The sequence below is a fragment of the Dermacentor albipictus genome, chromosome 1 (genome assembly GCF_038994185.2).
Source record: "Dermacentor albipictus isolate Rhodes 1998 colony chromosome 1, USDA_Dalb.pri_finalv2, whole genome shotgun sequence".
NCBI classification, from domain to species: Eukaryota; Metazoa; Arthropoda; class Arachnida; order Ixodida; family Ixodidae; genus Dermacentor; species Dermacentor albipictus.
The window spans coordinates 58,191,758-58,204,031 of record NC_091821.1 but is presented as its reverse complement, the minus strand read 5'-3'; the positions used below and the strand labels follow the sequence as shown (position 1 = coordinate 58,204,031).

General features: G+C 48.8%; 1 protein-coding gene across 1 annotated transcript in view; it reads right to left on the bottom strand.

Annotated features, from left to right (window-relative positions):
* The window catches only part of LOC135899307 (uncharacterized), a 69,132-nt gene that overhangs the window by 7,789 nt on the left and 49,069 nt on the right, over positions 1–12,274 (bottom strand). The window contains exon 2 of the mRNA XM_065428545.1: positions 9,919–9,999. Coding sequence (XP_065284617.1) covers positions 9,919–9,987 — 69 coding nt within the window. The 5' untranslated portion in view covers positions 9,988–9,999. The remainder of the gene's footprint in view (positions 1–9,918; positions 10,000–12,274) is intronic.

Genomic DNA, 12,274 nt, shown 5'->3' with positions numbered 1-12,274 from the left:
CGAGGAATAATATTTCGCTTCCATCTGGGCGGCGATAAAGGCGCGGCTCCCTTCTTCGAGGAAGATATACACTGATGTCACGCAGGTTACATTCGAGATCCGTGACGCAGCACGCGGGCCAAATAGCCGAGCTCGCTTTACAGGGACCGGCGCGAAGACAAACTGCCAGGGCGCCGGTCCCTCCTTCGGGCCATGGCTGCCGTTACGTGGCGCGTGCGTGGGGGCCATCGCAAGAATTTGGCTGTTTAACCGTGCCTCCCCCTTCCCACCCCCCTTTCCTACAGGAACGCTCGAGGAGGAGGAGCCTTTCCCGTGGCAGCCCGGGTCAAACGGCCCACGACTGCAGCGCGAGCTGCCGGTGAGCGGCCTTCGCCTGACCCTGTTGGCAAGGTGGCGCGCGTATATATATGCAGCAGAGGACACGCACCTGCTGCCGTATTTACAGCCGCACAACGTGCGCCGGCAGACCTGATGAGAACAGCTCGGGCAACAGGTCGCTGCGCCGAAATTCCCGCGGAGCCGCGCGGCTTGTACAAGCACGGACGGAAGAAAAAAAAGAGTGAAAAAGTTGTGGATTCATGGCGGCAGTTCGACCTACATGACATAGCGGCTTGACCTGCTGGCGCACGCGTGCACTGCGCATGTGCCGAGCGACGTGGAAACGCCCCCGCGTCGATCGACGCCGATCGACGCCGCGTCCACCGCTGGCTGATATGCGCGAGGGCGATCTTTGGCTGCTCGCGTTGACCTTCGAGTCGCGCGGGAAGGTTATCCACGCCATCTGGGGCGGGCGCGTGCCTGGAGAAGAATGCCGCAGAATAATGCGGTTTATGCATCTCGCTGAAGCGAACGCGCACACAGCGAGCGATAACCCTCGGCCGCAAGAACATTAACATTTGGTGATTAGCGCTTACCATACATGGTTACCTGACCGGTCGGTGATATCAGAGGACGACTGAATAGGACTGGTACGGGCAAGCGCTAGCATATACACTCCCGCACTTTAGTATCTGCAGCTTCCACAGCGTCCAATTTCTTCTCCGTTCTAAGCACACAAAGTTTTGTACTCATGCGTGATTAGAGCTAAATTTTCACTCACGGACATACACAACGCGATTACTCGCCTGTGTATAGAGAAGTGCCGAGCTATTCTAACATATAACCTGAGTTTCGGTGAATCACATTCGTAAAAAAGCAGGTAACTACCGTATAGACTAGTGTAAGGGCCGCACCCGGGTAAGGGCCGCATCCCCAATTTGGCAGCCTAAAATTTGGGAAAGAAAATTACAACGGAGAAGCGATCGCGTTCAGTGCCCCGATGCCGCGCGCACGCTCCGGTGAATTTTTGCGCGCTGCGTGATTCCGTGTGTCGCTGCTAGATGGCGAGAGCTGCGTGGTAATCATGTACGCAGCTCTGATGCAATGGTACATCCGGGGATCCGGGATACGCACATGTCGCCAGCTACGCTGGCACCATTTTGACCAAAAGGTGCGGTACCGTGTAAGGGCCGCACCTCGTCAAAATTGTGAAAAAAATGTGCGGCCCTTACACGAGTCTGTAGGGTATAGCAAGAGCGACGGCAACATTGAAAAGAAGAATCGACAAGCGCGGCGTTATCAACAAAGATTGGCTATATGGACATTATGCCGAGCCCACAGGCGCCTCTGTCTCTCCCCCCTTTCGCTCTCTTTCTCTATCCCCCCCCCCCCCCCCGCTACACCTTCCCACCATGTAGGTAGCCAATTGGAACTACCTCTGGTTAAGCTCTCTGCCTTTCTATGCATAATTTCTCTCTCTCTCTCTCTTTCTCGTTAGGCGCGTGATAAACTTGCAAAAGCGCGTTACGAACGGGGCACAGGCAAAAAACGTGTACAAGAAGCACGGCTCGCAAGTTGCAACGCCACTTGTAACAAAAACGGTAATTATCAAACTGCCAAAGGTGACATCCTGCTAGACCTGTGCCAGCAGCGCCTATGCTGTATTGCTTGCGTCAAGCCGGTTCCGCATGTTATTTACGGGCGATGCTCTCACGCATTGCGCTCATTGATGCAGTGAGTCAAGAAAAACCTGAGCAGTGGACCCTTCCGAACGCCACGAAATGCGCCAGCGCAACCTAGTGTTCGCGGCGATCGTCCTCATCCCCTTTAATACGACTACTTAATGATGCCACTCATAAGACCCCTTGCTTCCGGACACATAAAAACCGCCGGTGCACGTTCCTATTCTTCGACAGCCATTTGGGCGTGTAAGCACAACGCGGGCGCGATATACGCGCATTGTATAGTAGCAAATGCGGAACACGGGTGCTGAGGCTTGCAGATTTGCGAACGTGCGTCGAGGGACGTGAGCTGCGCGTTTTGGTAAAATAAAAAACAGCCGGCAAGCGGGACAGACTCGACCTGCCTCTCTCGGTAGCCCGCCGGACAGAACACGTACGCGCACTTCCTGCAGCAGGCACGCGCTCGTGCTGCTTTGCCCATTCGAACTTGATTGGTTTGATCGCGCTTACGACTTTTTTTTTTGCAACTATTTTGCTTCTATGAGACGGCTCCTGTACTGGCCGTTGTGGACCCACGCTCGTAATGGTGGGCTCTCTATGCCGTCTCCCGTCGAGAAATATATGCGCGCCTGCCTCAACAGCACCGCTAATACACTGCCTAATATTGATTGATCCGTAATGCATGCCTTTCCTGAGGACGTAGGGAGGATGACTCAGAGACTCGAAGCGTTTTATCTTCATTTCGTGAAAGAAGGAGAGAAAATAAATATTTGAAATATCAACGCAGTGGCCACTGTTTCTCGCATGTAAGGAGAATGTCGATGTGAAAGGCTGTCTTAGAAACGTTTTGAAACGCTATTTGGTTTTCTAAGCCTTTCGAAGTCTTTTCCTTTATGTGCCATCGTTGAACGTTAAAACCATCGCTATCGATCTTCCTTTATTATGCGGGAAACTAGAGCATGTTCACAAACGCACATGCAAAAAAAAATAATAATACAAAAAAAACGTCGACAATGACAGCCAAAACTTATATAACACAGACGCCAGTCATAATGCCGAAAGGCCAATGACAGCAAACCAGCAGTACATGGTACGTAGTGCAGTGGATTTTAACGTTTCAACGCCTGGAAACGCCGAATCGCTGGTTATAATCCTTGTCGTAGCGGAAAAAACAGATAAATATGACTCGCTTATCATCCTAAGATACACCTAAGGCGCCCGTACAGACGTCCAAGATAGCGACCTGCCATTACACGCATGCACGAAGTTGCGAATGTAGTACATGCGTGCAACATCCATTTATGCACGCACATTATCCACTGGGTTCCAGGCCGTCAAGGATTGCGAGCAAGACGGAGAGGTGCCTCAGAATGCTTGGTCAGACACGAGCGACGGAGCATCGCAGGCGTTGCACGTGCCGTAGAAGCTCGCCTCTGGACGCCAGTACATTCGCAACTGCGTGAGGGGAGACCTGAGACGATGCGCTTTCTAGGATAAGCAACCCTCGCCCACTGCGCATCGATGGCCTCGACTTTGGCAGCCTTGATGCGATCACTTAGCATACGAGAGTTTATAGGCCACGCATTTCTTCGGAACCTGACTTCCGCCGTTTATAGTGTCCGTGTGGGAACACATGATAGACAATGCACCAGCGGAACTGTGTGAAGCTGCAAGTTGCGCTTCTGCACCCGAAAGGAACAAGAAGGGTAACAAATGTTCTCCAGAGAGAGAGAGAGAGAAAAAAAAAGAGAGAGAGAGAGAGATAATATGAGAACTGTGTTATGGGGGCGTGCGAAGCAATTAGTATTCCGATGACACTAAAGGAGGCATACCAAGCAGAAAAATAGGAACAAAGATAAGCGTAAATAATGCCCCCCCTCCCCCTCACACTTCCTACCTCCTGGCGCGCCCCACTTGAGAAGGTGAAAAAAGCGTGGAAACAAACCCACACTGCAGAAATTGAGCCGGGACACGCCATATGCACATTTACGGTGAGAAGCCGCAGAGCAGCCTTCATCAATTCGTGCTTCAATCGAGATTCCGTATACGACGTTCTTATTCGTGATCGTTTCCATTTTGCTCTGCCATAGTACTCAAGGTTATGCAATTCTGAGTTCACGAGTAGCACTTTATTCTTCTCCTCTTCTCGCCGCTTCTCCACGATAGAGCGACCGCACGGACAGCTGCTGCAAAGCAGCTGTCCGGGCTGCAGAGCTGCACGCTCTGTTGGCCAATTTTGCGGAACCCGTCTTTCTCTCTCCATTAGGCTGCTTTTAAGAAGAATATAAAAAAGAAAGCAAACGAAAGGAGAAAAATGAGATACCGTACTTCTCTTTATTTTTTTCAACTGAGAAGTGAAGGCGCGTTATACACATTCATCTCGAGAGGTCGCATTTTCTGCGGTTGATTTCGGCAAAAGAAGAAAAAGAAGAAAAAAAAACGCTTCAAAGGGTTGCACTCTTTTCTTTTTCTATTCCTATTTTTCCTCTCTTCAACGTAACGTCCCCGAGCGCCCCGGCAACCTTGCACGCGGCGCATGCCTGGCCCTGCGTGTCTCGTTTACCCTTCCGTGTTCAGTCCTTCCGGCCAAAAAGTAATGCACAGAGAAAGAACGAAATAAGAAGCAGAGAAGAAGAGGCAAAAGAAGTCGAGCGGCGGAAGTTCGCCGCATCCTGTCCTTTTGACACTCCGGGATTTTCGGTGCTGCTCTCACAGATTATTTTTTCTAAATGCTACTACTGGCTGGCATAAGAACACACATTCCGTGCCAGAACACGAACAGGCACGGAGTCACAGCTCCACGGGTCAGTCACTCCGCGGATACATTTTTTTTTTTTTTGCTTGGGTGAGTGACAACGAAGGAGAACGCCTCGGCTTGTTTAAAAGGTGTACCACAACATGAATTGGTGCATCGCGGGAAAGAATCTGCCACCAAGGTGGTTCAGAAGTAATTTACTTGTGAACCGCCTGAGTGGGAACATGAGTCGGAGGCAGTGCTTGTGTGGGCGCACCTTTCGGCGGGGCCCTGCACTGAAGCGCCCCGTGAACTCTCGTTACTCCAGTGTCCCAGAGGTTGAGAGGGACAGTGTTCTCTTCCCTGCTCAACTTCGGAGTTCTAAGCATGCGAGGTGGCCCCGAGACTAATTTGGCCACTAAATCGAAAGGGCTTCTAAACTTTTCACAAGGACTGTACCATTTTGCTGACTTCATAAGTGTTGTAACAACACCAGCACGTGGCCTTTTATCTTTACCGGCACTCCCTCGTGCGCTAACCGTTCGCGTCTTTGGCGAGTCGCAGGTACGGAGTGCAATCATTGGGGTCTGATGGCACATTCAACTAGTCGTTTGAAAGCGGCACTCTCAGAGCACTCATGATGGTCGTGTAAAAGGACAATAGGGTTGTATTAAATGAACAAAGGACTTTGTTACCGTTATTACGGCTTCACGAACACTATAGGAGCGCGCTTGTTGTCAAGATAAAGGTTAGTTACTTTGTTAAGCGACATTCCAAGTTTCGCAGTAGTGAAATGGGCCATGAGTGATCATGAGCTTCGGCTTCATACGCTAGTGCTGACGTCATTCGGAAATTACCGCCATGCTGCTACCATTCAAACGCTACCGTGACAGTCATTGCCGTGTGGCCCCTGTGCTGTTTATTCTGTTGTGCGACGCTCTGTCTATCAGCTTACGCGTGGCGGTAATACCAAACGGCAGCGGCATAGAGTTGACCGTATATGTTGAAAGGTAATAGAATCGTATAAAGCCACGTGCCTTAGCGTCGTTAACAGGATTTTCGAGGCCTGTATCTGCAGCCTTTACGATGAACACGAAGGGGCCGGGAAATAGAATTAGATTTCGTTCTTGGTTCGCTATCACAGCAGCATTGGAGGAATGAGTGAGAAAGTTATTCAAAAGGGGAGTGAAACATCGATAAAATAGGACGAGGTGCATTCGTCGTTAATTTTGCCTTACGCGTCACCTCCATGGTTGAAGCTTAAGATAGGCTTGTTACAAGTAAAACTAAACAATGGCGGGACCTTAACCCGATAACATAACTTGCTGAGTAACGGACACCGGGGCTTTTCCTGTCTCGCTACATGTCACAAAACATACCAACTACACACCCAAAAAAAGTTGAATTTACCTACATCGTACGAATAGGTCATACTACCTCCCTTAAAGATAATAAACAAAGTGGGGTTTAACGTCCCTAAACTGCCACAGTGGGTTATGAGGGATGCCGATATGGGGGGCTCCGGATTAATTATCACCACCATGGAGTTCTTTAACGTGCACCCAATGCACGGCACACCGGCGTTTTTTTTTTTTTTTTGCATTTCGCCTCCATTGGAAAGCGGCTATCGAGACCAGGTTCGAACCCCCGACCTCGTGCTGAGCAACACAACGCCTATCCACGGAGCTACCACGGCAGGTTTGCTTTATACATGACTCCTTCTGTGACTCACATGTTATGTAGGCCAGTAGTACTAGCACCCAGGTTGACGGAAAGTCCGATTACAGCTCCCCTGTACAAGCAAAACTTGGCTGCAGCGAAGTACACCATAAATTGGATGACTGTGACTCCATTAACCCTCCAGAGCGTCGAATACTAAACTTGTAGTTAAATATACGGCGTGCAGGACTCGCGGCCCTTGTTCCACCAACAAAACGCGTCTGTTTTCATCGCTCCGTGTACATCGAGCTTGCTGCCCGGCCGTGAAGAATGAAGCAGCATTGGCAACGCCCGCGGGCGGGCTGCTCGAGGAGAGTAGAAACCTTCCTCGATTCTGGCCAGCATCAGGCTTGGCGTCGCCCTCTTGTTGTACGCATGGACAATGGCTCATCCGATAGCCATTCCTTGCCGCTAACCGCTAACGGAGTGCTTCTGCATGAACTTCAGATCAGTTCTCGAAAATGAATTTTGTTGAAATCCAGGCTCTGCGTACGAAACAATTTAGACTAAAGATATTCCCTAAATAAAACTAAGTTCGACGTCACCGTTCTCCCAAATCAGGAAGCATGTAAGCGCCACAAAAATTCACAATACGTATTGACGCACTGACAATTCGTTGACATATTGTTTTCTGTAATAATATTTTCGCGGCGTTCAAAAGTTAGCAAAGGTTCAGTACGTGCACAATGAACTGTGCCATAAACAAAATTGTGTTATGCGTGGGTAAAGCTGTATACCGCGAACTACTCGGTAGCACGGTTTGTATTCAGCTAATCTAACAGTACTACTTCTCACCATCCACTTTAACAAATGTGTAATCACCTTGTCCAGTGAAACGCAATATACACTGCATAAAGCAAAATCGAAGCTTCTTGGTTTTCTTTTAGCTCACAGCATTATAAGTAAATTGAAAACAAAAAGCAAAAACACGCGTCTTCTCTCGTAGTTAGACCGAGATAACATTGAGCTTCTTCAGCTGGCCTGTAACGTCAACGTCGGCCAGTGGATGCATCCCACCACAACACCAGTGGCATCCCAGTTCCCAGCAACGTGTCACACATCCTTCGTTAAAGGTTCACAGCCCACTGAATAAGTGACAAAAGCTCTCTCGGCATCCGGACCACGGCGGCTGCAATTCCGGTGGGTACGCAATGACGAAACGCTCGCGTACTGAAAGTTTGCAGCGGTAGGACAGATAACACGGGCTAATCGCAATCAATCCGGAGCTCCCGACTACGCGTCGTCCACTCGTAGCCCGGTTGCAGCTTCAGCGGGCAACTCGATTAAGTGAAGAGTTGCCACCGCGCTATGTAATTGTCCTTCCGTGGCACTTTTCAAGAGAGAAAGATCAGCTCTCGATCTATGGAACGTTGGAGCACCGAAAATTAGGCATATCCTCCGGTACGCGGCCTCCAACGGGGAGCTGCTGTCTCGCGTGTTGCGGCTCATACGGCCCATAATTGTCATTTCAGGCCGGAACACTAAAAGGGGCAAAGTGCTGACTACGCCTGGCAGCGCCAATGGCAACTGTGCCAACGACAACGTTTTGCCGTTGTTTGATGTGTCTGCGCCCGAGTGGCTGCACGTAAGAACACTCCAGCAGTGAGCGTACTAGTCAGCAAGCCAGGCACACGCGTCGGCATCTAGAGAGCGCATGCGCTTCTAAATCTCTTCCGCGCCTCCATTTTCAATGCCATCTCTCTCTATGTGTCTGCTCTCCGACTATATTTCAAAACTACATGACTAAATGATAATTTGTGCTGTGTATTCGTGTGATCACCGTGTATATAATTATCTCACGCAGCATTTAGAATAGCGTGTCAGGCCGTCAGCCAGGCAAAGATCACCTCTTCATTAAAGACAGCATCTCTCCCTTCCGCACTTTCATAAAAAAAATGGCTGCTCCTTCGTTTAGGCTATCAGGACGTCACATATATGAGCAGCGCTTCAGTGCTTGATGACAATGCCCTTCGGACAAATTTAGGGCACTTAGACGACAGGCCTTTCACATAATAGAAAAGCTTCAGACTGTGGCCTCGTGCGTCTGCGATGTGTAAAGCCACAAAAGCACTGATACGGTTGTTGAAAAGCACCAGCCTCAATGACCGCTTGCGATTGACGATGAACGCTTGACTGCGTGTGTACAGTGCAAAGTGTGAACTCCTCTCTTCCTTCTAATTTTTTAGTCCCTTTTCCCTCTTCCCCAGGGCAGGGTAGTCAATTGGGCTCAGCTTGGCTAGCCTTCCTGTCTTTCCCTTATGACCTCTCTCTCTCTCTCTAGCTCTCTTTGTACCGTACACGTGAATACCTGATACAGAAAGCCTGAAGGTCAAGCAAGTCAGAGGCGCAACACTTGCTCGCTTCGAAGCTTAACGCATGAGCTCGCCGATCGTCGTTACGCGTGGGTCCTGCGGTCGCTGCAGGCAACCAGGGATGGCACGGAATGTCCACGAGGCCGAATAAAAGTCGCGGCTTTCAATAGGCGTTTCCTATCTATCAACGAGAGGCTATATTGACATATACTCCCTAAAATGCACTATACGTCGTCTGTGCACTAGAGACCGTACAATTTCCCACTGCCCTTAACACAGAATAGGCAAGCCAGCGATGAGTGGTTTGAACAATCGGCAATTGATGGACAAGCCACGTGACTGTCTATTCTGGATTGAGCAGAACGACAAGCTGCCTCAGGCGGACATCGGCAACACTTTATGGACTTTCATTCAGCCGTTTCGATTAACGCTTCGAGCTGTAGTGTACAGCGTGCATATTTTTTTCCCCTAGCAGAAGCCGAAGTTGCGACGGAATTTGCTAAAGCTATCGAGCGATCGAATTCAGTCTCTGTGGACAAAAGTTAAAAAGGCATCCTATGTGGGTAAAATCAGGCATTCACCTGTGCATCTATATATCCATACCATACCATAGATCACTGCTGGACTTCACTGAACACAAGGAACTATACCATAGCATGCTTCACTCGTTTTATGCCCCATGACAAACTTTCGATTAAGAAAAACGACGTTCAGACAATCTCATCACGCTTCTACCAACCAACCTAAAGCTCGAACAACACATTAAACGGCAGTATACGCATGACTATGCAAGCGCTGAGCTCCATCCTATACGTAGTACCAGGTTGAAGTTCCCCATCCTTGTGTGCTTGGAGTTCCTACAATTTATGGCCTTCCACTGCCCTTTACATTACCGTGTAGAACCGAAATTGCCAAAGGCAGATTGACAATTTAAAGTTGTTACTAATTACCTTGCGTCTGCCTTTACTTTCGCCCCTTCTATAATTTACGCTGGCCTCCTATATAACAGAAAATTCGTGCTCAAAGGTCCAACCAAATGCTTGAAAGCTATTTTATGTGTTTCCCTCTGTGGTGGCCTCGTAGCCGTTGCCGCCTCTTCCTCGCGCGCGTGCGCACATAAATCACGTGGCTGCCAGAGGGAACGAGAACTCACCTGTTGATGCGGCAGGGGCCACGTACAGGCCACCAGAAGGAAGCACAGCAGGCACAGCGGTCGGGGCATCGCTTCTCCTCCCTGCGTCAACAGGAAATATCTATGTTATGCTACATTCAGTTTTCTCCATGCGATAAAAAGTAGCGAGCACTGTTCACTGGTGCTAAAATCTCCATTACTATCCAATGAATAAAGCAATTATATGGCTTTGCGCGCTAAGAACACGATTTCATTATGAGGCACGCCGTAGTGGAAGACTCCGGATTAAATTTCACCACCAGGGGGGTATCTTTAACGTGCCTCCCATGCACGGGGCACGAGCGTTTTCGCATTTCGCCCCCATCGATATGCGGCCGCGCGGCCGGGATTTGATCCCGCGACATCGTGCTTAGCAGCCCAACACCATATAGCCACTGAGCAACCACGGCAGGTCCTCGTAACCCTTTGTGTAGTTTCGGGACGTTGATACCCCAGAATGTAAATTTTCTCTAAGAAATGGCGTTTTAAGTTTGTTTTAATATATTTGCGGTTGTTTAGCAAAACCATTGTTTACTCGTGGGCGAATAATCTTTTGCCGCCTCCGCTGCTACTAAGAACGTCGCTGTAGGTACTGCTGATATATACAGTGACATAGTACTTAAATGAACAAGTCTCGAAGGAACTATTCATGTGCACGAACTTTTGTGACATCCCTCGCCAAATCTTCGCTGTAATGCATTGAAACGAGATAGTTCTACGAAGTTGAGTGCAACGCAAGTTTGAGTGGGGAGTTTCAGGTTTCGCGCACCCAAAGTTAAAGGACGCAAACCGCCGGGTAAACAAGGAAAAGCAAAAAAATAAACTAGTATGCAAAAGAACGCGAATGCAGTCCAAAAAAAGAAAAACGCAAATACGCTCGGGTACGCTATATTTAAAACTCCGTAGGCGTTTCACCCTGTCGCCCACGTCTCGGTAGATCTCGTGAGGTGTAAGGGCGATTTTCTTGTCCCCTGATGCCCAACGAATGTTTTTAAAGCGTAAACAAGAGACACGGCACAAAAGGAAGGTCATACACAGGAAAGGCGCTATACTTTCAACAATGACCTCCCTTTTGTGCCGTGTCTCTTGTTTGAGCTTTAGAAACGTTTGTCAAGTATGCACAAACTAGGCCCACAGACAGTTCTTTTAAGCCCTAATGCTCATTTTCGGGAAGGTGCATACTATAACTACGGCGACGAAGCGTCTGTTTTGTGGCGAATCATTCGGTGCCGATTTAGAGCTATCGATCATTGCTCAGGAGTCCATCGTGCATGACGTAGTGTATGATCGTATGACGTGGGAATAAAAACCGAGCAAATGAAATCTGTCTAATTAGTTGCAGTGACGCCTGATCTACTCAGTGTACAAGTGTTGCAGAAGATCAATGTCTGGTTTTGCAATATGCTAATGATCGGTGTAGATCAGAGCAGTGTCAAATGAATGTTATTACGTGGTACGTAATGTCCTCAAACATTTCTCGGTCATACAGCAAAGAAGTGGAGTGGGGGGGGGGGGGGTAATTTTTTTTTCATTTTATTTCAATCAAGCTCCAGCTTTATCCAGCTTTATTTCTTGGTTCTTCTCGCTACGATCTGCGCTGCACAGGGTAATGCAGATTATGTCTCAATTTTCCCTCAGTGACTTGTATACGTATGTTTCTATGTGGAAAAACCTTAACGAGCAAGCTTTTATCAACGCTATTAAACGTCCCTAAAAGACGAGAGAGCCGCCAAGTTCGATTCCCGTCTTTTTATCGCATTATGTCTTCTGTTAACGATTTCTGTACCGAACCTAGGTTGAATTAACTACGTTCATAGAAGGAAAGTCTGGAAACGCACCCTTACATTTTCTTACTAGTTCCTTCCTTCCAGCCTATCTTTGAAGTAACAAGGTGTGCGTGAGGACCACAGGCTTGCAAAGCCTACAAGGGGACTACGATTGGTAACAGGTTGAAGAGGCTGTCATCAGGCGTGATAAACGTAACACTGTGTGTTCAAGACGCAGCTGACCAAGGCGCCGAAGTCGATATGAATGGCTATAGTACTGCACAAACACTGCTCTATAGCGTACTTCGACACGCAAAAGCTTTCCACTGCACCAAAATGCATGGATGGTGTTCGGAAGTTAAAGTAGGCATCACTTAGTACCGGTTAGATTAATGGGGTGGGAAAAATTTTCTTTCGAAGCATTAAGTTCAGAGCTGGCAGACCAGCTCTGGGCCGTCCGGCAAGCCGAAGATGCCGCTCGATTCCAAGAACTTCGAGCCGTCACCTGAGGCCACCACATCAAGAACTGCCGGACTATTCTTTACTAAAGTTTCTTCGTCTTCGAAGCAGTA